The 25,946-nt window shown below is 39.9% G+C and overlaps 1 protein-coding gene across 1 annotated transcript in view; it reads right to left on the bottom strand.

Moving 5' to 3' along the window:
* Nucleotides 1–241: 241 nt before the first annotated feature.
* Nucleotides 242–25,946, bottom strand: part of frmpd3 (FERM and PDZ domain containing 3) — a 169,851-nt gene continuing 144,146 nt past the window's right edge. Inside the window, exons 3-17 of the mRNA XM_088343358.1 lie at nucleotides 23,380–23,492; nucleotides 21,861–22,018; nucleotides 21,665–21,767; nucleotides 21,360–21,405; nucleotides 19,944–20,048; nucleotides 16,569–16,676; nucleotides 14,028–14,159; nucleotides 11,782–11,901; nucleotides 9,805–9,941; nucleotides 8,303–8,429; nucleotides 6,694–6,783; nucleotides 6,402–6,581; nucleotides 6,172–6,307; nucleotides 4,703–5,593; nucleotides 242–4,296 (exon numbers count right to left, since the gene is read on the bottom strand). Coding sequence (XP_088199484.1) covers nucleotides 1,511–4,296; nucleotides 4,703–5,593; nucleotides 6,172–6,307; nucleotides 6,402–6,581; nucleotides 6,694–6,783; nucleotides 8,303–8,429; nucleotides 9,805–9,941; nucleotides 11,782–11,901; nucleotides 14,028–14,159; nucleotides 16,569–16,676; nucleotides 19,944–20,048; nucleotides 21,360–21,405; nucleotides 21,665–21,767; nucleotides 21,861–22,018; nucleotides 23,380–23,420 — 5,160 coding nt within the window. The 5' untranslated portion in view covers nucleotides 23,421–23,492 and the 3' untranslated portion in view covers nucleotides 242–1,510. The remainder of the gene's footprint in view (nucleotides 4,297–4,702; nucleotides 5,594–6,171; nucleotides 6,308–6,401; nucleotides 6,582–6,693; nucleotides 6,784–8,302; nucleotides 8,430–9,804; nucleotides 9,942–11,781; nucleotides 11,902–14,027; nucleotides 14,160–16,568; nucleotides 16,677–19,943; nucleotides 20,049–21,359; nucleotides 21,406–21,664; nucleotides 21,768–21,860; nucleotides 22,019–23,379; nucleotides 23,493–25,946) is intronic.

The following is a 25,946-nucleotide window of genomic DNA, read 5'->3' on the forward strand; positions in this document are numbered from 1 at the left end:
TTACCCCGCCATGCAGTCTGTGACAATGATTTTCCACAAAGGGACTAAATAAATTGAATTATTATAAATATGTTATCGTTCAATTTTTACCATTTTTGTTTGGCGAGACGGGTTGAAAAGCCTGATGGCCCTTATGTGGCCCGCCGGCTATGATTAGCTCTGTGAAGATCAACACATGTAATAAGAGCTTCTCTGATTCACCTTTGTGATATTAAGAGACACAAAAAGATTTCAGACTGGCTGGATGTGTTAGTTTTATTAAAATACATAGAAAACTACTTTGTGTGTTTCTTATATACTTCCTAGATTGCACAATGTACAACAGCACACAAAAAGCAAGTTAATACAGGGCCTGACAACCTAGGGGTCTGATGAAAGCTTAATATTTGTGAAGAATGTAAAACTTGTGCTGACTCAAATGAGAATCTAAGCGGAAAATGGGAATTAAAACAAACAAACACTGGATTACACGATCGTTTAACTCGAGGTCTGAATTCAGAAGCTGTGCAAAGTTCAATAATTTCTTTGTTGCTCGTGGTATTTTTTAAAAGGATGTCATATTTTACAGTGTAAAGTGATTTTGCACATTTGCTAAAAACGGATTCTTTTAAAATTGAGCTTGAATTTCCATTTACATCAAACCAGCTTATTGTATGACTAACTTAATAATACATAATGACTACTCAGTGAGAGCTTTAATCCAGATTGAGCAGAATGGTGTCCAGTAACAGGTGTAGTGAGTGTCCTCCTTTTCAATATAATGTTATTGTACACAATAAAGGCATCAAACTTGAATCTATGCAACAAGTTTTCCCCATTGCAGGTGTTTTTATGCGTTCCAATAGGATCTTAATGACTAAGTATAACACGTTGTGGTTGGTTCAGTATCCAGCAATGTGCCTTTTGTCTCATCAATCCAGCGTAGCCAACAGAAATTTCAACTGCTCATTACAACACTTATCTCCACATACTGACTGTACCATTTAAACCACCGTTGCTTTAAATTATGCACTCGACAGCAGCCAATATTGACAAAATCCCACATATTTTTGTCCAGAGCATTTATATATACAGGTATACAATAGTTTATATCTATTAAAAAATTATAATAAAAGTTCTTTTAATTTAATACCATTTTCGATGGATCATTGTTTTCCACAAAATTATATGTTACTTTATATATAGACACAACTTAAATTTTCACTACATATAAAATATTATACTCTACTGACTTATTTTTTTCTTCTTATAATATACCAATGAGGTAATCAGACTTGTTTTACTAATCTATTCATTTGTGCATTTTGGAGTATCTTTACATTTAAGAGCAATATCCACAAGGCTACCTCAGGGCCTGTAAACAGGGGGATGGTACAGTTCACAGTTGCATTGCAATCGTCATTGCCAATTATCCACTGCACATTCAGTAAAAATGTAAACCATGAATGAATACATACTTTTCATTATCATATTTTCATTAGTTTAGCTCGTAGTCCCGCAAGAATTGTCTTTACTTGGCGGGAAGAACTTTGATGGGCCGAGTGAGTGAGCTCATGTTGTTGGCGTCGGAGGACACTTGAGGGCTAACTGTTTTTGTCGGGAGGCTGCTTGAATGTCCCATCGATTCTTCCGCAGCGCGTAGGAGCAAAGTGTAGTTGATGGCGACCTCCTCTACTTTTCTGAGAAGCTGCTGTCTTTGGGCCTCCGTGCGAACCCCTCGCACCAGTTTGATGAAAGTCTGGGTTAAGTCGCACAGCACCTGAAAGCTGGCCGTGACGGCAGCGAGCATACACGTGGGGCTTTTTTCCACGCTGGCCACTCGACGACAGGAGGCTCGGAATTCTTTGAAGCGCACCGCCAGCTCTTGCTTGTACTCTGTGATCCGCGAAGGCTGAAGACGTGTCTCTCCTTCGGCTTGTGGACTGTTGGCGCATTGACGTAGGATGGCGAGTAACTCGTTGGCATCCAACTGTGCATTCAAGAAGCCATCAGGCAAGCTGAACGATTTCCCCTGAAGAGCTTCCACCCGTGCCAGGCTCCCTTCCAGAGTCCCGCAAGCTCTTAGATCGATCTCCTGCGCCTGTAGCTCTTTCTCTGTTTCTTCATCTACGCTGCAGTCTTCTGCATTCAGAACCTGTAGAGTTTTGCTGACAACAGGAAATGTACTCGAGTCAATCTCCATGCCTGGGAGAACCTGTAGAGGGACTGAGTATGAGAGTTCGTCCTTCTCACTGCTCTCATCCGCTTCTTCACATTTCCGGTAGCAGAAACAGAAAGAGCAGCATTTATCCTTGTCATCGCTTTCTTCGCTGGGTAGCGTCAGCAGCACCTCCCCGCCCTCTTCTTTACGTTCGCACAGTAACTCGTTGCCCTGAATATAAAATATGCCTTTTTTTCCCTTTCCCTCTGCCTGAAGAGACTGTGTATGAATCGGCTCCACAGGGGTCGGGAGCCTTAATCCTGTGGCTCTGACTCGCTCCATCTCTTTCTCAAGACTCTTGGTTTTGGGCTTCACCTCTGCGTAAACAGGTGTGTTAGTACTGTTATCCAATTCCCCGATGCTGTATCTTCTTTGAAGCTTCTTATTTTGTGGTGCTTCCGTATAGTTTATTTGTGAAGTTGGCAAACAAGTGACCTGTTCCCCCCTCGGCTCCCTGGACTCGAGGCTGATGGAGCGTATCCGTGCGGTTTTCACCTCTAAATTCTGAGATTTCCTTGCAGCGCCTTCGGCGTGAGGTACTTTGGCGGCAATCGGAGGGGTATTTGCTGTTGTCCTCTCCCTGCCTCTGTTTTGTGTTTCTGTTGTGGAGCCAACTGGTGTATCAGGTAGTCTCATACCCCTACACATTCTCTTACAGTCACAGCTTCGCCGCTGTTCCCTGGAAATACCTGGTGCCTTTAGGACGGGGCTAGTGCGTAGCTGGCAGGCACAAGGAGTCCCTGAGGGTACCGGCGAGGATCCTTGGGGCAAAAACTCTCCCTGCGAGGACTTGGGTTTCAGCAGCTCTTCTAAGAACTCCATCTCATATTGACGAACTTTTTGCAGCTGAGCTCTTCGCTCGTCTGTTTCCCTTCTCATTCTTGCTGGAAAGGTTGCTGAAATTAAGTTTCTGATTGTCAAAAAAGGGGCAGTGCGCTGGGATTTCCCCTTTGCGCTGCCCATTTTTTTAGGTTCTTTAGTTGGTAGAGTAAATTCTCGTTCTAAACACGAACTCTGTGATTTGTCTTCTAAATTTGGGAGCGATTTTGTGGCACATATCTGTGATTCCGATTGGGATTTATTAAGGGCACCATCTAATTTACTCTCAGCTCCTTCTTTTCTTTCAGATGTCACAGGAAAATTAGAATACTTTGTTTGTACTTTGGGACTTGCTTTTGCCAAACCACAATCCACTCCCACTCTGCCTGTATTTTCTTTACTTTGAGCCAAGAAGAGGCCCTTCGCTCGAAGACGCTCATCGTCTGTAGGAGATGAGGTTTGAAACACCACTACCTTCTGAACCAGAGGATCTTTAATTCTCAACTGGGCCCCGGTTTCCTGTTTCACTGGGCATGTGCAGAAGAGATCATCGACTGGAAGAAACTCTGTTGAACTTGAAGGCTTCATGGTCTCGCTCGAGGCAGTCTCGGCATCTTGGCACATATTAGTTTGGGGAACCTTGATTGAAGTAATTCTGTCCACGGACAAGAGAGAAGATAATGCTTTGTCTGTATTAATGGGTGTAGTTGAATTTTCCTTTACACCATTGAGAAGACTTAACCTCTGTGACTCCCCTGAAGCGCCGGATAACTTTGGATCTTTTTGTAGTGTGGCTGAAGGTGAAACATCGGACAATTTAAGTTCCTCGGGTGATTTAACAAGGGGTTCAGGGATGTTTGCTTTAGTAGAAGCCAAGTTTGCTTTAATTTCTGGTGTCTGTTCACTCAGAATGGTGTCTTGATTGCCTCTCTGCTCTGTTACAACATTGACAATCCCAGAATCTTGATTGGGGCTGACTTGAAAGGGAATAGTCTTACTGAGGATAACTTGCTTGGGAGGACAACCAGCACGAATCTGACCCACAGAAAATGCCCCTGTACCTATTGTCTTCGCTGTGCAGCCAGGAATAGCAAGGGGGAAATCACGGCGACAAAAGCGGCTTTCCTTGTTGATATGGTGTGCTAGCAGGTAGGCTTGGTTTTGGTTTTGCTTCATTGCTGAGACCATCTCAGTGACGTCTGTCAGTTCAGAAGAATTGGTCTCATGTCCCGAATCCAACGATGATTCTGGTGTAATGGCAGCTAGCACAATGAGCCCTAGGAAACCAGACATAAAAGCACATTAGCAGAATTACCACTAAACAAGGGATAGATTATGAATGGGAGCTAAATCACTGTATTAAGTTATCATAAAGCAAGCACAAATTTGACCAACAATGTTTTGACCAGAATCATTTATGGATTCAGTTCGTGCCCCTCTGAGTGATCACAACATTATTGTACTTTCCTGGCCCAGGGAAAGAATTGTTTCTTTTTCGGCGCAAAGCATTTGTTTGATTAATAGCTGTGCCAAAACAGCGATTATTACATGTTGTATTTTACTGTGGAAATAATTCACTGTTTTGAAAAACAGAGGGGATTTCAACACAGCAACTTTCTAGTACTATAAAGTGTAGATTAAAATGACAGAAGTTTAGACCAAAGTATGACTGAGGTTGTTGACCTGCAGTCTGTGTTGGCTGTTGATGGTGATGGGGGTAGTCCTCAGAAGCTGCCAAAGCTTCAAGAGCTTGTAAGGTAGACACCAACGCATCGTCGAGTTCCTGTGCATGATCTCTTACTGTTCTTGTGGCCACGTTATCAATAAGTGTCACGGGCACGCCCTCTTTAACGTGTTGCGGTTTCACAGTGTTCGCATCTGTTTTGGCTCCGGTTGGTGCCTTCTTCCCTCTCTTTGAGTCATCTTCATCAGAGCTGTTGTCTCTGAAGCCAGGTGGTGGGGCAGCAATCGCTGGTTGCGGTGGTTGCAGCTTTTCCCTTCCATTGGGCGGCTCCTCTTCCTCCTCATCCTCTTCATTGCCAGGTGGTGGCAGGGCCATGAGATCAACACCACCCACGCTCCGGGACGCACAAGCACTCGAGCAAGTTTTCGCTGTATTTCGACCTCTGCTTGTTGCTTTTGAAGAATCCTCTTTCCTGTGCCTGTCTTTGCAGGAGTCACAAAAGTACCGTGGAGATTTCAGAACTTTTGCCAATGTCTGTGGATGGACTCTGGATGCAGAATTCTCCACTGTTGGTCCTGGTATCATCACAGCTACCTCGTCTTTTTTCTGCTGTGTTGGGTCTGACTTGGTGCGGGGCCGCTCAGCGGCCTCCTGGGAAATAAAGTTCTCGTTGATGTCAAGCTCAGAGTCAGGGTGTGCTTGGAGCTCCTGAAACTGTTGTTCTTGAAGGTGGAAATGACACAGACCTAGATGCTGCGACTCTGCAGGTGCAATGGGCCTTGAAGACCCTGACTCCCTGTGCAAGCTTTCTCTTTCGTCCCCTCTTCGTGCTCCGCTTGGCAAGCTGGTTGCCCCCGAACGTGGGTGCGAATGGTGAGAGCTTCTGTAATCTGGGGATAGAATCGTCAGAGCAATGAAGAGTTGGAGGTATTTAAAAGGAATTTATTTCAAGAAGATCCAGATGGGAAAGCAGAGGCGGACAGCTGATGGTCTCATGGAGAATAATTGTTATTTCAGTGATGGATATTGAAAGTTTAAATATTTTTGAGTTTTGAGGGTTAGATTTGGGTGGAATGTGATGGTATGACAACCCTTCTCAAATGTAGGCTATAACTAGTGGTAGCAGAAAGCAGTGAATTTTTTCATGCTCTACCAAATGTTAGTGATCACAGCAAAAGGTTGCACACTGGAATTCTGTAATGTCATGGTTGGCTTCCCGGAAAAGGAATGAGTATGTCATTCTGATGAGCCAAGATGCCGACAGACATAGTATGGTGCCATGGAATGTTGAATCAACTAGTATCCGTTATTAAAATCAATGAAGATTCAAACCAACAGACGTCATCTACTAATACATAGTAGTCTGACATTGTGATTTGTTTGATATGAGTCAACCAATTCCAAGAAGCTGTAGCTGATTTTTTTGTCTGTAATAAACCATTATAGCTGAAGAAGCCTTCCAACATACCTGCCTTGGTCAGATGGGACTGACCAGAGATCCTGAAGTAGAGGTTCCTTTTGGGGTCTACAAACAGTTTGTAGTAGCCAGAGATCAGGCATGCAAAGTTACTAGCATCTGGCCATTCCATTAATAGCACCAAGGGCTGCAGGGGGTTTTAGGCAAGGAAAGGTCAAACAATAGTAAATGTGTCATTGTGGTTAATACTTGGAGCAAAGAAATGCAATCCTGCGTCATACCTTGCCATCATGGATTGACACCTCCACACGAGCCACTCCTTGGCTTTCCCGATAAAGCTGGATTTTTGATATTCTACTGAACTCCGTCAAAACGGTTGTCAGGTTGTTTTTCAGGTCAATCACGTGACTGATGCCATGTCGAGGACCCACCAGTAGAGTTGTGGCTGATTGCTTATCATCCTGTCGCCAAACGTGGAATATAAAAAAAACGTCAATCACGGTATACCAATAACCTGCAAGTTGTTCAGATTTAGAAACAACTATTGAAAAAAAAAAACTCAAAATGTATTACCAGTCCAACTGTACTGAACAGTATTCCTCCAAAAGGTGGAAGGTCATTTAGGACACGCAAGTACTGTAGCTTTCCTTGGAGAGGAGGCACCTGCCAAGCATAACAAATCATTACACCCCATCTCCACTAAAATGTCCTCACGGTGGCACTGTTGCGCTGCACATGCTACAGCAGTAAGAGCTTATGCAACAGTTGCATCCCATGATACTCAGCTTTACAGAGATACAGAGTTGGCTCTTATACAGAATGACCAGTCACACTACAAACTGCAATTGGTTTATGTGTCTGTGTCCTTTGTGATTTGATGCAGGTGTACCAGAAATTTTACCAGTAAAAAAAATGGCAAGAAATGTAAAGTACCTATGACACAAACAACACTTGAGGGCTTTTGAAGCTTAGTTAATAATTTACCGCCCTGAATTACCCTCTTGCTGTTAAATGAAGACAACACCACAGTTGTTCTGTGATCAGCAACCTATACCTGCTTACTTATTTTCTGAAGCTGAGCCGTGATTGGGTTGTTAATCCCCAAAAAGGACAATTGGAAGTTTTATTTGTCCAGCAAACTAAAAGTGGCAAAATGGCTGCCCTGAAAACAGATTAAAAACAAGTGTATTTTGCTTCTTACTCTTATTCCATACATACAGGTTTTTGATCAGATGTTATAATAATAGTCTGTAATAGTCTGTAATAGTCAGTGGTTTGTGCACACCTTGGAGACTCCTTGTGATTAAGGGCCGGAACTCTGTTTGACCCTCACAACATGCCACCCCCCGCCCCCCCCCCCCCCCCTCTGAAGCGCGCGCCAAGGACAACAAAGGCATCTAGTACTTTGTTCCTTTGTTCTTTGTTTGGAGCCGTCCAATTTCGTTGTCACAGCATATCCCATGTTGTACAATGACAATAAAGGCATATTCTATTCTATTCTATTCTATACATAAACATGAATTGACTTGACTCCAGCAGATAAATACTAAATACTATTAACATTTTTGTTTTTAAAGGTACAAAGTAATTCAGTACAGCAATTTTCAGATTCCTCTTTAATGCCTCACCCGTGAACATATAACTGGAGGGTAATTTAATATACAATTAGATTTAAAGTGGCTGTATGGAATTTGAAACGTTGTTACTCTGCAGCCATCTCCAATCATGGAGTGAAATAACAACTGAAAGGTGCCACAAGTTGGTTGACTCCATGCCATTCAAATGTGAAACAGTCATGCAACTAAATATTAACATTTCTAAAACCTACATTTTTTCATAATAAAAAAAAGTTTTGACGTTGTACAGTCAACAGCAGACCCTGCTACTTTCTTGAAATCACCCCTTTAAACTACATGTCCAATTGCACAGCCTTCGGAGCGTTCCTATTACGAATGCTGGGTCTTGTTCGTTTTCTGAACTGCACCTACTGCACCTACTGGTAACTTGTTTGGCATGTAACAATAAAAAAATACTAAAAACCTTAGATATTCTGGTTAGTCACATAGCACTGCTTTTATTTTGAACAGCACTGTACTTAATAAAGAAAAGATTCAGACGACGCACTCTACCTGAACTACTATAAATTTGGTGTCAGAATATTTGCATTATCAAGTTGTGGCACCTTGTTGCCTGATGGTGGCGGATGCTGGTAGGTCTTCAACAACTGTGACAGAATCTTGCAGACATTCTTCTCTTTGACAGTTGGGAGCAGCGTGAGGGGAAGAAAAGGCTCTAGACCCCATTCCTTTCTGTGACAGAGAATAACCGTGAGGAGAGTACAAGATAAATAAACACTGGAACAGAATGACTAAGCAGAGTCTGAGAAGGGGGGTGGTGGTGTTGTGTTACAGGAGAATGTCACAGAGGCCAGTTTTCAGCCTGCCTCGTCAGTTTAACTTATTACAGCCACATTGGATGATTGCACAAGCTAATTACATTCTGGGTGGTGGTTTTAAAGAAGGAATTCCAAAAAATAGGCAGTGGAAGTGATGTGTTTCTCCACAAAATGAAAGCAATCTATTCATGTCGGCAGGTTGGCCTTTAAAACAATTCACGATTGAAGTTTTAGAGATTTTCTAGGGACAAACGGCTTCCAGCTTGAAACTTTTAACAAGACATTGCAACTTTAGTAACATTTTGAAGTGCAAATAGAACTCACTTCTACTCTATAGCATACGAATAACTTAAACCTCTTATATGTAATGACTTGTGAAGCCCTTAGAGACTAATTGTGATTAAGGGCTATACAAATAAAAATGACTTGACTTGACTTGACAAATACTGCTTTGAATGTGAGATTACTTCTTTATACGGTACTTATTTAGTTTAGCTTATTTAGTTTTTTTTCCCCTTTAGTTTCAAATAAATGACAATCCTACAATAAAAAGAGAGACTAAACATACTTTGCACATCTACAAATAGCAAAAATAGTAACCGTTTCTGTGTATAACATGTTAGGGTTTGCGTTATACACGAGGTTTTGCGGTACTACATTACTGTATTTGTGCAAAGATTGATCTTTTAAAAAATATCGCTACTACATTTGCAAAATATTCAAAGCAACGGGAATTGAACCCGGGTCGCAGCAGTAAGTGCACTGAATCATAACCCTTTGATCACAAGTGATGACATATGAAAAGGCATTAGATTTCATCTCATTATCACGGTACCAGAAATGAATGTTATTGAATGGAGTAAACTATAAGTTGTCCTGAAAGATATAAACGCAAAAAAAAAAAAAAAACACGTACAAGGAAAAAACTCTTTGTTGTGTCTGATGATAAATCAGAATTTGAATTGCTTTCAAATAAATACATTGTAAATTTGATGTTGGCATTGTGTTCATAATTTACCTCGTCAATGAACAATTTTATTTATGGCAGCACGTATTCAATAATGTTTGTCACTTACAATGCTTAGTTTAAATTGAGAATAAAAGGAACAAAATGTATACTAATTTTAATAAAAATTAAAGGGCGCGCATTATACACGAATAAATACGGTACCTCAATCAAATCAAATTGATGACAGACATTTTTCAGGTAGGCTACAGGTCTTTCAGGAGTCAAGGAACAGGATTGGCAACTTCAGACGATATGTTTAGCCGACTGAACAAGAACCTACTCAACGTGCTTGAGAGAGATCTTCTGATTGGGCCTTGCCGAGGACACCGTGATGTAAATATGGAGAGCTGCCAGTCGTAGCGTGATGTCCGATTTCCAGTCCATGCTAAAACGCTCCTTGATGACATCATTGCGGTTCTGTGATGACATGATATGGGATTCTTAGAACATCGCGGTTATTCGAAGCAGTGCTATTAAACTCTGAGTCATACCATTAATTGTAAGTGGGATGGCTAACGGATAAAACTTCAAAATTGATAATTGTGTTAAGTATACTGTCGAGGTAAATGTGATTTTGATTGAACGAGGTGACCCAAGTCTGACTTGCAGATGTAAGTTTTATCCATCCATCCATTATCTTCCGCTTATCCGGGGTCGCGGGGAAGCAGCAGACTTCCCTATCCCCAGCCACTTCTTCCAGCTCATCCGACGGGATTCCGAGGCGTTCCTAGGCCAGCCTAGAGACAGAGTCTCTCCAGCGTGTCCTGGGTAGTACCCGGGGCCTCCTACCGGTGGGACATGCCCGGAATACTTCCCGAGGGAGGCGTCCAGGAGTCATCTTTTATCAGTTGCCCGAGCCACCTCAACTGGCTCCTCTCAACGTGGAGGAGCAGTGGCTCTACACAGAGTCCCTGAAAAATGACTGAGCTTCTCACCTCATCTCTACGGATGAGCCCTGCCACCAATGTTCCCTGTAATTTTCCTCGGGTCTGAGCGTTCACACAAAGTTGATGAGCAACGCTTGAAACAACAGTGAGCAACCATAATCCCAAGTGTGGCAAGATAATTAATTATCAAACATGTCCAAAACTTGACATCACGTTACATTGTGCTGAGTTTCCGGCAATGCAAAATAATTTTTCTCTTTTAAATGAATTGACTCATGTACTATTGCAAAGGTTGTACGGCCTACAAACGTCGTTTGTTCTTACAATTCTTTCACAAGATATCCATTTTTTTTACTTCATGATATATTTTGTTTTTTTTATTTTTTTCCGTGTTTTTTTTCTTTTTTTTTAATTTCCTTTAAAAAAAAATCTCATTGTGTTTATTTTTTCCGAGCTGTTACTTTTTCTTTTTGTTCTCTATTTACTTTTTTCCAACATTTCTTTCTTTTCTTTTTTTCTGGCTTTTTTTCTAAATTTTCCTTATTTTTCTTCTCTTTTTGTTTCTTTTTTCTTTTTTTCTCACTACTTTTTCATTTTGGTATTTTTTTCTTTTTTGTTCTATTCCCCCCTTCCTCTAAGTCATTTTGTGCATAATTTTACATAATATTTGGTCATGTTGGGATTAAAGAAGCAAAAACCACCCGAAGAGCCGTTTAGGACCTGAAAGAGCCGGTTCCTTTTAGTGAGCCAAGCCGAAGAAGCCGGTTCTCAACAAACTCTACTAACTTTACTCAACTTCGTTGTACTTCGACTCAACTTCAAAATACCGCATTTAGGACACGACGTCAGGGGAACCCGTGTATTTTTACCTCCATGCACTGTAACTTTGACTTAAGTCGCTTCTTAATTAGTAATTTTGAGCCCTCATTTTTGTGCGCTGGCCACCCTGCGGAGGAAACTCATTTCAGCCACTTGTATCCGGGATTAATCTTTTGGTCATAACCCACAGTTTATGACCATAGGTGAGGGTAGGAACGTAGATTTTCCCATACTATTTGTGGGAAGGAAATATGATTTTGTCCGTCTCTGACAACGAAGAGACCGGCGCTGAGATACGCACTTTGGAAGATTGTCCGAAAATCCCGATTCTGTCTTAAAAGCCATTCAGAATGAATAGTCATTGTGCCATTCCCAAAATACATGTGTAATAACAATGATGTTGAACTCTTTAAAACATTCAAAGGCAATACACCTGTCCAAGATATCATTGAACCACCGGTGGCATAGCTTGCTCTTGGTTGTGACTCATCTCCGACAACAGAGTTACACCAAATATTTCCCATTTGATCATTTTTAATCCGGTACTTTACCTGAATGTAGAGGTATTCAAATGCAGCGGGGTCCCGTCTCAGCAGGTCTGCTGGGTCCTTGGGGAAGAAGCAGATGCGAAAGAGACACTTCATCCCTTGGAAATAGGTTCTATGCACCACCTGCGGAAAGAGTGAACAAAACTTTCACAATTTTATTTCCACAGTCTTTAAAATGTCATCAGTCTCCGCAGGCATACAGTGAAATACGAGCACCCCGGGAAGGCATTGAATTTAAATTCTATGGTTTGAGAATATGTAATTTGATACAAATCAGATGTCCATGTTTGATCAGGATGACAGTTTAAGGGTGAAATGAAATAAATCACTAAGGGCGGCAGTCGTAATACGTTATTATATAAAAGCTGGGGTACAATACATTTTAAACCTTTGACTTTACAATTTGGTTGAATTTGGATTTGGCCAGGGAATGGAAATCACAATTTCTTACATTTAAATCTTGTGGCGATTGTTTTACGATCAGTAACTAAAAATTCGGGAAATATAAAATTGAACGATCTCTGTTCTTTTTTTTATTAAAATTTTGACTGTCTTTGGAATTCAAATTCAATTCATTATGAATATACTTTATTTAAAAATAGATTCACCATTTAAAGTGTATTTTAGAATATCCGCTGAAGATTTTCTATAGGGATATATTTGATTAAGTAATACTCTATTTTCTACCCGTGATCCTTGTGAGGATACAAGGCATAGAAAATGGATGGGTGGATGGACACTTTATTTTCTACACTCTAACTTGAACTTTTTTTTAACTGGTTGACATTTTTTGGAAGGTATACTCTGGGCTTAAACAAGAAAAAAATCAAGTTTTTAGGCTTTCAACCTAAAATGCATATTCCACGTTTTATCTTAAATGCCCAGCTTGGTGGCCTTGGGGGTATGGCGCCCGCCCCGAGACTGGGAGGTTGTGGTTCAAGCCTCGGCCGAGTCATACGTAAGACTTAAACATTGGTACCCGTTGCCTTCCTGCTTGGCGTTCAACATTAGGGGTTGAAATTGGGGGGTTTGGTCACCTAATGACTCCCAACACCTCAGTTGGGTTGAGTGAGGGGGCTGGGAATCCCCTCCTCTGAATCAATCTCCCAAAAAGAGTCATTTCTGACTCTAGCCACCTCCCACTAGGGGGATATGGCTGTGTTATATATAATATAGATAAAAATAAATAAATATATATATATATATATATATATATATATATATATATATATATATATATATATATATATATATAATATATCTTTTAAATGACATAAAGAGTGTATTGATAAAAAAGTAAACAAAATTTAAATTCTTGTGTCTTTTAACATTGCGTCACGGTTGCCATGGCGTCCAATTGGCCCCGCCCGTGTGGCGCCAGCTGCAGCTTTTTGATAGATTGGCTCCCTGTCAGCATTGAAACTCTGTCATGTCAGTCCCCTTTTGTCGGTCCGTCTGCAAATCTCTGTTTTTACACGGCAAGCCCTTTTTCGCCTGTCCCTTGTTTTTGCTCCTTTTTGTCTCCCGTTGATCTCAACCACGTCTGTTCTCCCGATGAATAACGATCCGTTTTTGACCTCGACCACTTCTACTCTATTCTCCTGGCTTTCGACTTGTTGCTGATCTCGACCACGTTTTTTGCCCTTCTGTCCCGGCTACTGACCTGTTTTTTCAGCCCCCGACAAAAACTTCCGCGTTCAGAGCGACCTGCTCCCCGCGACCAGCGATCACCGGATCGTGTGTGCAATCCTTTCCCCTCTTCCCAATAAAACTGTGAGAAACGTTAAGCGAGTGGGTCCGGTTTCCGTTCTGGTCCTGACACATTGTGCTTTGAGTGCCCCCAAAATTTGCATTCTTCTATAGTAAAAACAAGTGACATAGTCAGACTAGCTGTCGTCTACAATGGCAAAACATTGCATCATTGACTTGTTCTGTGCCTCAAATAGGAGTAGTCTGTTTCAATAATCATATATCATATGTTTGTATCTCTACATATACCTGTACATGTATTTCTGCCCTTGTGCAACTTAACTCCAGAGTACCTTAGTCTGGAAAATAAGTGCATACCAATACAAGTTTGAATTTCTTTTATGGACCATCGGTTGTAAGATAACATTTTACAAGACTCTAGACAGGAAAGTTAGTCTAGGAACATTTTTTAAAGTCAGCATGCATCCCGCAACATTTTATGTTTGATTTTACAAGTTCCACAATATACAAGATATATATTTTCAACATGCAGTATTTACGTGCGTCAGAGGTTGGTTCTCCTGCAAGAGAAATAACTTCTGACTCTGGTCAAGACCGCCAGCCTCCAGCACGAGGGCAAAATGCTCAATGTAGCGTAGTGAGAGGCGGTCCTGCAGAGAGGATATCACATCCTAGATGGAGAACAGTGGAAAGCGATTAGACCCAAAAATATCTCAATGTCGGATTATTGCAACAAACACGTTGATATATGGGAGGCAATTTCAACCCTGGCTGCGCTCTCTTTTTATCCTTACCACTTTGTCATTGTGATATTGTTGTGATGGGTACTTCCTTATCCTACACTTTAGTGTCATATCTGTCATTTTGAACAATGGAAAGCTTTTTTCAGTGGTGTATAGTTAGTGCATACTAAATTTTCGAGGGTTGCGGTCAAACTGTTGCCCTTGCACTGTTTCGTTTCGATGGCCGATGAATAATTTCATCGGTAGTGAGATCTTGTAGCGCGGACATGTTAATGTTGTTTGGCTCTTGCTGTCGTTGTAATGGGGAGAAATCGTTATCTCTTAAAAGCAACGACAAGCAGTTTTACTGTAGGAACTGGTGTAGGCTTTGCCGTAAATGACGAGAAAGTCGTCCGGACAAGCAGGCCGCAAAATTGTATGACTTATAGCCTAGCCTGCTGCAGGAAGTGCATCCATGCCACTAGTCATTGATTTAATCTATTGCGTTCTTTATTGATTTGCGCCTTCCTGTTATGCTGAAATCCCATTTAATTAAGGTTACAGGAAGAGTTTGAATCTCTCCTCTAATGTAAAAGCATTTTCTGCTTAAGCTATTTATTTTCTGAGAGATGAGATGAGATGAGCAGATTCCTGGTATCGAGACTTGATTTGTTACTTGTGGTTGTTTATCAGGTTCGTAAAAATTTTAGTTTTAGAAAATGGATATGGAAGTTAAACCAGAGCTTCAAAGGAGCTCTTCGTACACTCAGCGTTTGTGTTGGATGGAATTTAATATAGAGTGAAAATTACATTCAGAAATGTTGCTTTGGCAAAGGTTGTTGTTACCTAACACGTTCGGGCACTTTCACAGTACAAGAGGCGTGCCTAATGGATGCTGATGCACCGATTAGACAAGGCAAGGGCCAAAATGAGATTGTGATGATCCGATAACAAAAATATCATGATGTCATGTAACATGGTATTAAAATTACAGCAGAGTCCTTAGTTACATGTGTTGAATTTGGAGAGCAATTCACCACCTCCAGAACTACACATTTTTTCAATGAAATGCAAACTGTGGGCACCTATGTGGCTCTTATATTTGCTCAAAACCAGTCCCTGTTGGTACTTGTGTCCTGACAGTGTTAGTGGTAATTTGAAACGTTTTAACATCCGATTTGAAAATTTACCACAGTGTCACCCAATGTTCCCTCTAATTTTCCACAGGTCTGAGCGTTCACACAACGTCGGTGAGCAACGCTTGAAACAACAGTGAGCAACGGCAATCCCGAATGTGGCAATTAAGTCATTATCAAACATGTCCAAAACTTGACATCAGGTTACATTTTGCTGAGTTTCCGGCAATGCAAAAAATGTTTTCACTTTTGAATGAATTGACTAATGTATTATTGCAAAGGTTGTATGGCCTACAAACGTCATTTGTTTTTACAACAATTCTTTCACAAGATTTCAATTTTTTTTTTCTTTTGTCGCATAATACTAACATTTTTGGGGGCTTATTTAGTCGGTTTCACGCTACAGAACTATATTTAATCACATTTTTTAGTGGAAGTACAATGTTGGCAACAAGATTGACTTGGTGTAATTGGAAATTATTTGAATGCAACACAAACCATTTCTTCTTTTTCCCTGTTTTTTTTTCTATTTTTCTATAGTTCCTTAAAAAAATCTCATTGTGTTTATTTTTCCTAGCTGTTACTTTTTTCTTTTTGTTCTCTATTTACTTTTTTCCTTTGTTTCTTTATTTTCTTTGTTCTTGCTTTTTTCTGAATTTTTCCTTCTTTTTTCTCTTCCTTTTGTTTCTTTTTTCCTCAGCTTTTCACTACTTTTTCATTTTGGTATTTTTTTCTTTTTTGTTTTATTTCCCCCCTTCCTTTAAGTCATTTTGTGCATAATTTTAGATAATATTTGTCGTGTAGGGATTAAAGAAGTAAAAACAACCTGAAAAGCCGTTTGTGACCCGAAAGAGCCGGTTCTTTTTAGTGAGCCGAGCCGAAGAAGCCGGTTCTCGAAAAACTCTACTGACTTTACTCGACTTCGTTCTCCTCAACCTGTGTATTTTTACCTTCATGCACTGTAACTTTGACTTAATTTCCTTCTTAATTAGCAATTTCGAGCCCTGATTTTTGTGAGCTTGGCTATATTTTCTTGTGTGTGGAAAAGCTCTGGGCAGTGCGCGATTGCGCACGCGCGCAGCTTAGAGGAACAGTTCAGACATTTTCTTATCATGAATCATAAACAAGAGTAGAAACACTTTTATAAGAGTACAAAAGGTTTTGACAACGTGATTAGACTTAAAACCAAATGAAAGTACTTATGTTACATTGCTGTACTTACCCTCACAGTTGTACGGCTATCAAAGGTAAAGGACTTAATCTGTCCATTCTCCAAAAATACCTTCAGCACGTTGGGTATAAGTAGCAAAGAATCGTCTTTCAGCATTGTCTGCAAGATAAGGAGAAATGAGTGGTGGGCTGCTACTGATGTTTGCACGCAATTGCAATCTCAGTTAGCGTACAATTGCATCTCTAATGGTCAGGGATATCTTCCATGCATTGAAAATTGCATGGAAGACGTTCACTGGTGACTTGTGTGAGTTGAGGCACAGAAGCGGAGCTGAATTTTCTGCTTTTATTCAAAGCGCTCCTTTGATGAAAAGTTACGAAGTATCGCAGTCCATTTTTCCTCGGGGGTGATTGGCATCCACTATCTGTCTACTGTTTTTCATCTCACAGGTGAGTTTTAGTATGACTCAGTCGTTATTAGGGGGCTATAATGGACTGTACGGATGGTATGGTTCCTTCATTGTGAGGCCCAACTGCTGCTTTCTCTTCGTTTAATGAGAAAAGAAATCTACATCAATTTACTTGTCATTTAAAAGCTCTGGTCAAAGTTCAAGCGTAATGCGCGACAGTTTGGTGGTTTAATGCAACAATAGATCTGATTCTGCAATCTGTGCCATAACAGATGCACAGCAGTCTGTTATTTGGAAATGTAAGTGTTCACTTGGTTTTACCAGCTGCTGTTCTGGGCATCTTCTCAGTCTGGCAGATTTGTCTTCAATTCTACATGAAGGGGTGGATGGATTGTGGCCGAAATGTGCCACATAGTTTAGAAATCTTTCTTATGGGTTGCAGCCAATGTAGTGGAAAAGCGGCAATGTCAGAAATCCTTCTACTTTTGTTTTGGCTTATTTGGTTCGACTTCTGTGTTAAAGTGCTACAAAAATAAAACTGAGAAGAGACTTGAGTAGTCATTCAGCGTACTGTATATATAAAAAAATATATATTCAATGGCAGCACCTGATTCAATGGTAATCCAGAAACAAAATTGCCTACGCTTAGTGTCTTCAACTGACTACTATTCCAGTTAACAGTTAAGTGGAAGCATGATTTAAAAAAAAGATAAAAAGCATGGTAGCACACTATTTTATCTCATCTTTCTTCAGCTTTTTAACCTGCCAATAGCAGCTTTTGTTAACATCAGTGGAGGCAGAGAGAATTCCTCAACTATCTATACTCAAATTGTAGGAACTATTCTAGAATCTCCTTCTCTTTCAAATCGAATGAACATTTTCTTGAAAAGCAGACAATCAGTATAAGTGAGAGAAGATATCCAGACCATGTATCTTTTATTGATAAACATGCTCTCAAGGTGTAATTAAGGAAACAGTGACAGTTGCACGCTGGTATCACCAAGCTGGACAAGCAGATAAATATCAGCTATAGATTAATTAAACCTCGCCTGTCCGACAAACCAATAAAAGAATGGAGTGATTGAGAAACTCAATGATCTTTGATGTACATAAAAAGTGGAACAATATCTAGAGAGACCGTAGATCGTTTTGGGGTTGGAAACATAGCAGCAGACGAATCTGCCAACCCCACGATATATATCACGATGCTTTGTGGTGCTTTGCATCCTGCTGTCTAAAACAGAAATTATTTTCTAAGTTGAGTAAGCCCTTGCTATATCGCTGGTTACATTTTGCAATCTGGCCACTTGGGGGATTTTTATTGTGTACAGTGGAACCTCGGTTTTCGAACGGCTCTCAGTTCGAACAAATCGGTGTCCGACCAAAAACTTCGAGAAATTTTTGCTTCTCTGTTCGGTCAAAAAATCGTAGTTTGAACGCCGGTAATGCGTGAGTGCGTACGCTAGGGTGCAATGCTGAGCGGCGTACGGGTGTTTTAGCCCCTTATTATGCCTCCGAAGAAAGTCAGTGCAAGCAGCAAAGTTGCTACAGGTGAAAAAAAAGTAGTGCATACAACTATTGCATTTAAGAAAGAAATAATAGCCAAATATGAAGGAGGTGTGCGAGCGCCTTCTGCTGACCACCACAAAGGTAGGAAATCCTATTTATAAGATTATGATAACGCAAACGTACGATTAGCCTGGGTTAGCTTTAAGTTTACGTTAAACATTCAGGGTGTTGGATCGGAGCCCAACATTGAGGGTGTTGGAACGGAGCCCCCTTTCCAATGAACCCCTCACCACTTGTTGTGGAGACCCGGGTGCTAAATGACTTGTAAACAACCTGATTTTTTCATTTTTACACGTTCATGTTAGCGTCAACTTTCGTACGGAAGATTACGATAACGCGGACGTACGATTAGCCTGGGTTAGCTTTATGTTTACGTTAAACATTCAAGGTAAACATTCAGGGTGTTGGAACGGATATACATTATTTTTAATGGGAAAAATGATTTTGGTGATCGAACAAATCGGTTTTCGAACAGGGTTCTGGAACGGATTATGGTCGAGAACCGAGGTTCCACTGTATCGTATTCTGCATTCTGATTAGCTGAACAGTTACCTCATCGCTTGTACTATACCTCAAAAACATTGCAGTTTGATGTGTGCACATATTTAAAACATCTTTCCTAAATGTTATCAGCGCTTCCAGTTTCCCACCAGCAATAGATTTTTTTTTCAAATTATACTGCAGTCTTGTAATATAAAATTGGAGGTCGACCCAAAGAATTTCCCAAAATAAGATAAGAGAAGCAAAGAAGCAAAATCTACCATTATCAGAGTTGATGCCGAGTGATTATGACATCAAAGTGACCAGGGCTTCTTAATTCATATTTACATACACAAATGAAGAGTTTGGACTGATAAATATAACATAATACTCTTAGTTCTTCATTTTCTTTAACTTCCACTTTAAGCTTCATTTCCTCAATACATTTGCGAGAATGTTATTATATATATTATCATCCTGTCACAATTCATGGAAGAATCTATTTTAGTGGCATTTCTACAAAATGATACCTAAAATGTTCTTGATATATTAAGTAACAACACACTATCCATGTTGATTTTTGACTCACGTGTGTTCAGGCAACGAGAGAACAATCATAATCCCTTTTGATGCACAATAGCATTAGTATGACAATCCTATGGCAAATGACCTCAGGCCAAGCGAGGCCTGTAGTGACTTCGAAGTTGTACTTGTTCATCTGACAATTTTGAACAGTCTGAAAACAAAGCAACTCTTCAAGACTAAACCCTTCGACCCAAACACTTGTTTTTTTTTACAGAAACAAACAACCAAAAACACACACACACATACACACACACACACTCAGCGTACACACATGTTTAGTAGAGATTGGCTTGAGAGAGGATATTTGCAGATCAAGCAAAATAAATAAGATGCAGTGGATTGTGGAAAAGGGCAACAATAGGTGTCAGCATGCAGAAACTTACTGAGTCGGGATCACTGATGGACACTTGCTCTGAAAAGCGCACTTTAGGCGGGTTTGTTCGCAGACGGGCTTTTTTCGCAGCACTTATAAAGGCAGATTTTGGTGACTGAATAAAGGAAGAGAGAAAGCATAATTGAGGTTCTAAAGAGAAGGCAAATTTAGAGTTAAACTCGTTGATAAATTATGTGAGCGTTTTTGTGGTTGTTGATGTTACCTGAAAAATACAAATACTCTAGCATAAAAACAAGACCGGGGCTGCATTTTAAAAAGTTTGAAGAGGAAAGTTAAAGGTTTGTGACTATTCATAAAATGGGAGCGAAATGTCCATTCATCCATTATCTGCAGCGCTTATCTTCAGTAGGGTCGCGGGGGTGCTGGAGCCCATCCCAGCTATCTTCAGGCAGTGGGCAGGGGACACCATGAACTGGTTGCCAAACAGTTGCAGGGCACACAGGGACAGACAATTCGCTCGCTCATTTACACCTAGGGACAATTTGGACTGGCCATTTTCCCTGACATGCATGTTTTTTTAAAGTGTGAGGAAACCGGAGTGCCCGTAGGAGACCCACGCAAGCACGGGGAGAACATGCAAACTCTGCACAGGAAGATTCGATCCCATGACCTCAGAACTGTGCCACGGACACGCAAATCACTGCTCCGCCGTGCCGCCCGAGTGAAAGGTCTTCAAATTATCATTAATTTATGTAAATTTCAATCAAAATGGTAATATTAGAAAAGTGTTGTAAAATTCTAGGATACCTCATGAGTGTGAAAGCAAAACGCCTTTGATATGTATTGATTTCAGGATTGAAACGTTTATTGAAACATTTATTGAAACATACTTTATCATTGTATACTGTACAGATTGTAATCCTGTTTGGTTAAACCAAATTGAATACTCTTTTCAATTGAAGAGTCTTTGAATCATTTCACAACCTGCATTTCAAAAAAACGTATGTAATTAGAGGGGTTTGCACGCCTTGCACTTGTTAATCCTTCGTACTAAGGCCTTGATCTTTTCTGCAAGTGTTTGTTTGCATTTTCAGTCAGAGAGATGTTTCAATCGCAACAACGAGTTTATTCCCTTGTAAGGTGGGGGTTTAGATGCTCCCTTAATGTATTGTGCAAATGTGCCTTAGTGATTTCTCTTCTAGATTAAAATGAAACTCCACTTTAAATTGCAAACACACATCTACATTTTATCCTCATTATTTTATCGTCACCAAACTGCAGTTTATTTAGCGAATGAATTTCACCCTTGATGATAGATGCTTTTAATGAACTACCTGAAGCCATTTAAAAAGCGTTACCTGAAGAGACATTACCCATACTCGAATAATTAAGCGCCAAATGTGTGGGTGTGCATGTCAAGACTTGTGTGAAAATGAAAAGGGCAAAGATGTGCCACAGCACGCACCTGGTGAGGCTGCAGCACAGTGAGAACTATAGTGTCTTTACAGCGTCTATGGAGAAACAACAGAGTAGAGTAGTTTAGGTAACGCCATACGCATCGCACGATTTGGAGAGCGCCACAGTTTCCCGGCTAAAATGTCCTCTCTGTCGTCCAGCAATGGCAGGACTGACTCATCCGCCATCTTACGTTCATACCTTTGCAGTAAAAAACATCGTTTTGCTTCTAGGCCACCCGTACTTTTAACCTGGCCTAACAATCCTGTCACTAAACACTCCCGCCCTCCCTCCTGGGACAGTAAAGGATGCTACCTTACAAGGTCTATGACTCTCTCTCGGGGGGCGTCGCTCACCGTCTCCTCGTTAATGGCCAAGATCTGATCTCCGGGGAGAAGCTTACCAAAGGAAGGTCCGTCTGCAGATAGGCGGAAACACATAACCGGCAGTCAAACGCTTCAATAGAGTCACCATTCTTTTTTAGTTCACATCACACGATCTGATTACTAACCAGTAGAGACGGAGCGTACGATGACGGGCCCCTGGCTACCTGCGATGAAGCCGAAGCCTTGAGTCAGATGCCGCTGGATGGTGACTTGTCTTGCTGTGGCAGGACTTAGGGTACTGCTGTCCATACCATCTTGGCTCTCCTCTAACATTGCAGGGTTACTGAAGCATCAACACACAATGTGACATAGAACAGAAGCGCCAATGATTATTGCCCAATCAATACATAGTGGATCCTTAAAAGGTTATATTTTTGGGTGTACAAAACATTAATAGTTACTCGTATTTTTGCAACAACAGTAGAACAATGACTAGTTTGTGTATAATAGGGTTGTCAGCAACACTGATACAAAGTACCCGGTTCCTTTTAGCACATCGGTTACATAAATATCTTTAAAAACATACATCCCTAATGCACTTTCTTAACCTCTTTTACACATATTGTCAAATAATGTCAAAGAAATACTAATGTAGACTCCAAAAGAGGGTAGGGGATTTGTTGGTGCACAAACAAATTCCGTTCTTACGCGGGAGATGTGACCTGAATTTCCTTATTAGCCGATTTCTCTATTTCAAGTCTAGTTAAAACACCTTTATTTGGCCCTTAATCACAGAAATGTATCAAAGGACTGCACAGGATTACAATTACACCATCGCCTGATCTTAAACCAACATGCGGGCAAGGAAAAACTCAAAACCTCAGCGTGAGGAAAAAAGGAACCTTGAGAAAGGGCCTCAAAAGTGGTAATCCCCCTTCCAAGATGACCAGGGTGGATTTAGCATTGGGTAACATAAGGTAACATAGTGAACATCAATAAAAGAGAAAAATAGGAAACATGTTGAAATATGTCTGGAAAGTGCATGACAGCAACGACCCCTCAAGCCTGTAACATAGTCCATTTCATTGTTAAAGTCAATATTGAGGTAAGAATTAAGGTTTAAAGACACACCACATAGCTTGTTTTCCAGGTTGTATGTCACAGTAGGCCAAACAAATGCACAATTAGCTTGAAAACAAACAGGAGTAGTCTGGTGATTTGTGTCCTATCTAATGATCGGTCTCGCTAATAAATAGGACTGTGCTATCTTTGGACACAGAAGGCAATGCTAGTTTTCTGTGAAGAACAAGCTAGTTTCTGAGTTTTCTGCATTGAAAAAATACACTACAAAGCATGACCCATTAAAACGCAAAGTACTGTTCTTTTTTACAGATGCTCATTATGTTACAAAGATATTTGTATAATGCAGCTTTAGATACATTCTACTATAATTTATAGAAAAACTATTTGTATATTTGGTACCGAAGGGTCCAAGATGCTTTTCTCTTTTTGTGAAACGCATGCACACACTCACTCGTATTGCTGGGACTGATGGTGGAGCCACAAACAATATTGTGATTCCTGCATACCGTTTAGCTCCCATTTGCTGCTTTCTATTGATTTGTGAGCCTTTAAGAGCTATTTTCCAAGGCAATATCTTGCACTCTGTAAGTATTTCCACAAAATGCTATACGAAGTAAATACCTGTCACAGGAGTATGTGTGTCCATCCTGGACCTCAGCCATCCCCTGAGCGGAGGGAGCAGCATGGGACAGGTTTGCGCAGGAAAGGCCACACTCGATTGAAAAATCATTCACCTGTAGAATGGACGAGACATAAAAAAAAATCACCTCTCTTTCTTTCACAGTGTTTTGGCCCTGTTTGTTGAAACTGCAGCCTGTTATATCAGTGGTATTCCCAGCCAAATAGCTCCAACCAGCACAGTGCTATTAGAATTAACATAAATAATGATGATAATGTTTAGACTATGATTTGATCTGATTTATTATACTTTTTAGCATTACAGTATTTCTATGGTGGTTTTCCTTAAACCATTTGGAATTCGAGAAAAAAATTGCAAATATTATTTAATGTAAATGATGCACACTTTTAAATAAACACTCAAAATGGGGAAAGAAGAAGACATCTATGGATTTTAAACCTGCAAGGAGAACAGGAGAGTGAGCATTCAGAAAAGGAAATCCAACCTATTCTAAAAGCCCTCTCATCAGTTTTTTAAAATTAAATCTCCAAGGTTACAAAAGTGTGTTAATCAAAGAACAGCAGCATGTTGATAATAGTCAAAAGAACAATATATATCGTGCAATAACAGACAAAATAATGAACTTGTATCCTATGCAATCACCGTTTAGTCATAAAAACATAACAAAGTTTATCAATTTCTTAAGGTTCAGTCAGGAATTTGTGAAAAATTATCATCCTCACAATGCACTTCTTGTTTTAGATTCATTTATTAGTTTACTTTTTGTATTATTTTTATTAAAACAAGAAAATAGTACAAAAACCTTCCACATGTAGCATTTTTTTAAATTTTATTTTGACAGAAAAAAGTTAAAAATAACAACTAAATACCTAAAAATTACAAATAGTATTTGAAATGAGCAAATGTATCTACCAACAGAAAAACTCCAATTGCAATGATTTTCAAAATTGCAAGCCCTTTTAGAGTTATAGTAAACATGTTTTAAAGAGTCAGGGTTTATGATTTAGGACCTCTAAGGGGTAAAAAAAAAACTTCATAAAAAAAAAAAACCCAAATCGTTTTAAATAATGAGCAAAAATACATGAACTACAGTGAAGAAAATAAGTATTTGAACACCCTGCTGTTTTGCTATTTTTCTCACTAAGAAATCAGGGACATTTTCATCAGAGGTGAATGTCCACTCTGAGAAAGATAAACTAAAAAGAAAAATCCTGAAATCACAATGCATGATTTTTTTTAAACAATTTATCTGTGCCTTAGTGATTTTAACAATTTATGCATTGTGATTTTTATTTTTAGTTTATCTCCCTTGCAGTGGACATGCACCTTCGATGAGAATTTCAGACCCCTCCATAATTGTGGGAGAAAAAGCAGAATAGCAGGGTGTTCAAATACTTATTTTCTTCACTGTATGTAATAAACATGCACCTGTAAAAAATGCTTCACTCATAGGTTGAGAAATTAAAAATGTATTTTACATAACATGAACCTCACCTAAGGGGCATATTTGTCTGCCATCTCGCTGCTACGGTTACCCCAAAAGATCAAAAAGGCTGGGCAAAAACTGAAAAGTAAAATGATGCATTTTGGTCACTTCGAGTCTCAGAAGTTTGTATTTTTCCTTATTTTTGGTTACAGCTAAACCATACAGCGGCATTTAGAGGTCAAATAATTCACACTGTCTCTTCAAAAAGCTACAAAGAAACCTACCTGTATATTTCAAAATGAATAGATGATTAGAAATGAATAAATAGTAGAATAATGAATAGATTCGTCTGAATAAATTTGAGATTTTATATATTTTTTCAGGGATAACATAAATGCATTCTAAGAAGATTTGACATTTAATGTTCTTCAATTTAAGAACCGCTGTATTAAATAATTAATAAAGTCAATATAAAAACTGTGAACATGCAGTATGCATCTATCCAGAAATCACATTTTGCGAGACCGTGCAAGGTGAGAGCAAAAAACTGCAGATTTTCCTTTTATACCCTCGATTAAAGCGACTGACAGATGAGTCCTGACTCAAACTCAGCTCTTATCGAGGATGTAAGAAAGGAGAATGCAAATAAAGTAACACAGAATGAAGCAATATCGCCACGCTGTTGTGAACCACCCGTCCCCTTTTTTCAGATGCCTGTGTGGGAGGAAATAAGAGCAAGATTACAGTCAGACTGCTGGGAGTGATTTCATGGCCTTGGATTGTCTATAGCGGCAAACATCACGAACAAAGTGACCGGGGAACATGTGAATTTCCGACCTGGTTCCGTTATGAAACCGTGTGACGTTTTCGTAGAAGAGGAAAAACAGTGTCGAGATTGCTTTGTGTTATTAGAATCGTATTGGAGAGTAGACGCAACTATGAGGGTAACCTGCAGACAACAAACTCTCAACACTTGGAGTCTTTCAAGAGATTTATCGATTTCAATCCTTGTTACTTGTAGTTTGCGCTAACGAAGGATTACGTATTACCATAAAGAGAAATATAAATATATACCACAGCCATATCACCCTAGTGGGAGGTGGCTAGAGTCATTTCTGATTC

This window comes from Urocampus carinirostris, chromosome 9 (genome assembly GCF_059441175.1).
Source record: "Urocampus carinirostris isolate Australia breed hairy pipefish chromosome 9, RoL_Ucar_1.0, whole genome shotgun sequence".
NCBI classification, from domain to species: domain Eukaryota; kingdom Metazoa; phylum Chordata; class Actinopteri; order Syngnathiformes; family Syngnathidae; genus Urocampus; species Urocampus carinirostris.